Source organism: Bison bison, unplaced genomic scaffold (assembly GCF_000754665.1).
Source record: "Bison bison bison isolate TAMUID 2011002044 unplaced genomic scaffold, Bison_UMD1.0 scf7180017864484, whole genome shotgun sequence".
Taxonomy (NCBI): Eukaryota; Metazoa; Chordata; class Mammalia; order Artiodactyla; family Bovidae; genus Bison; species Bison bison.
In genome coordinates this window covers 603,918-604,804 of record NW_011495044.1, presented here as the reverse complement: position 1 = coordinate 604,804, position 887 = coordinate 603,918, and the positions used below count along the sequence as shown (strand labels likewise).

General features: G+C 54.7%; 1 protein-coding gene across 1 annotated transcript in view; it reads right to left on the bottom strand.

Annotated features, from left to right (window-relative positions):
• Positions 1–517: 517 nt before the first annotated feature.
• The window catches only part of BFSP1 (beaded filament structural protein 1, filensin), a 48,183-nt gene continuing 47,813 nt past the window's right edge, over positions 518–887 (bottom strand). Inside the window, exon 11 of the mRNA XM_010862793.1 lies at positions 518–887. This exon is cut by the window's right edge and continues 24 nt beyond it. Coding sequence (XP_010861095.1) covers positions 656–887 — 232 coding nt within the window. The 3' untranslated portion in view covers positions 518–655.

Genomic DNA, 887 nt, shown 5'->3' with positions numbered 1-887 from the left:
ACTGAAGACCGAGTTCCGCCCCGTCTCCTAGAGCCCCCAGGTATGGGGGCTGAGCGCCAGCAGCCCACAGTGCAAACCCACCTGGTAGCGCCTCTCCTCTCTGATGCCCTGCTGCCTCCACCTCCGTCTCCTGCCCTCCTGACGCTTCTTGGGACCACGTCCCCAGAAATGACATCAGATCCTTGCTGCAGGGTCAGCTTCTTGGGGAACCCAAACTGAGACAGACACATTTAATCACCTGACTTCTAACAAAGCACCCGTCATGCAATCGTGTGCTTGTGCCTGAAATGCGGTGAAAACAAGCCGAACCATCACCTGACATGTTTCAGGTGTGAAATCCAGACTCTGATCCTCTAATGAGCCCCGCGATGCCCCAGGGCAAAGGGCTCGTCTACTTTCTTAAATGAGCTCAGCTCAGTGGCCGTTAGCAGGGCACCCCTGTCCTGAGTGAGGCTGGCCCACCTGCAAGCCCAAGGCCCCTGTTAATCAGACAAAGGATGTGCAAGCAAATAAAACATTTTAATTAAGGCTTCATTGGTAAGCCAGATGGGCCAACCATGATCTAATCCAAAGAACCTTGTACCCTTGTAGCCTCTGTTCTAAAACATCCAAGCACGTGTCTACAGGGGCCTAGAGGCACCTCCTCCCGGTTAGCTCAGGCACTGGAGGATCCCTTCTCTCCCGGTTTCTTCTTGTTTGCCTTCGTCTTTTCAATCATGGTCTCCACAATGACAGCAGTCTCTTCGTACGTCTGGATGCTCTCGGTGGAAAACTTCTCTATGGATTCCATCACCTCCACCTTCTCATAGGCCAGCTTCCTGGGAGGGCTTCTCGCCAGCCGGCTGCCGCTCCGAGCCCCATGCCCCTCGGACCCACCCAGAATGACC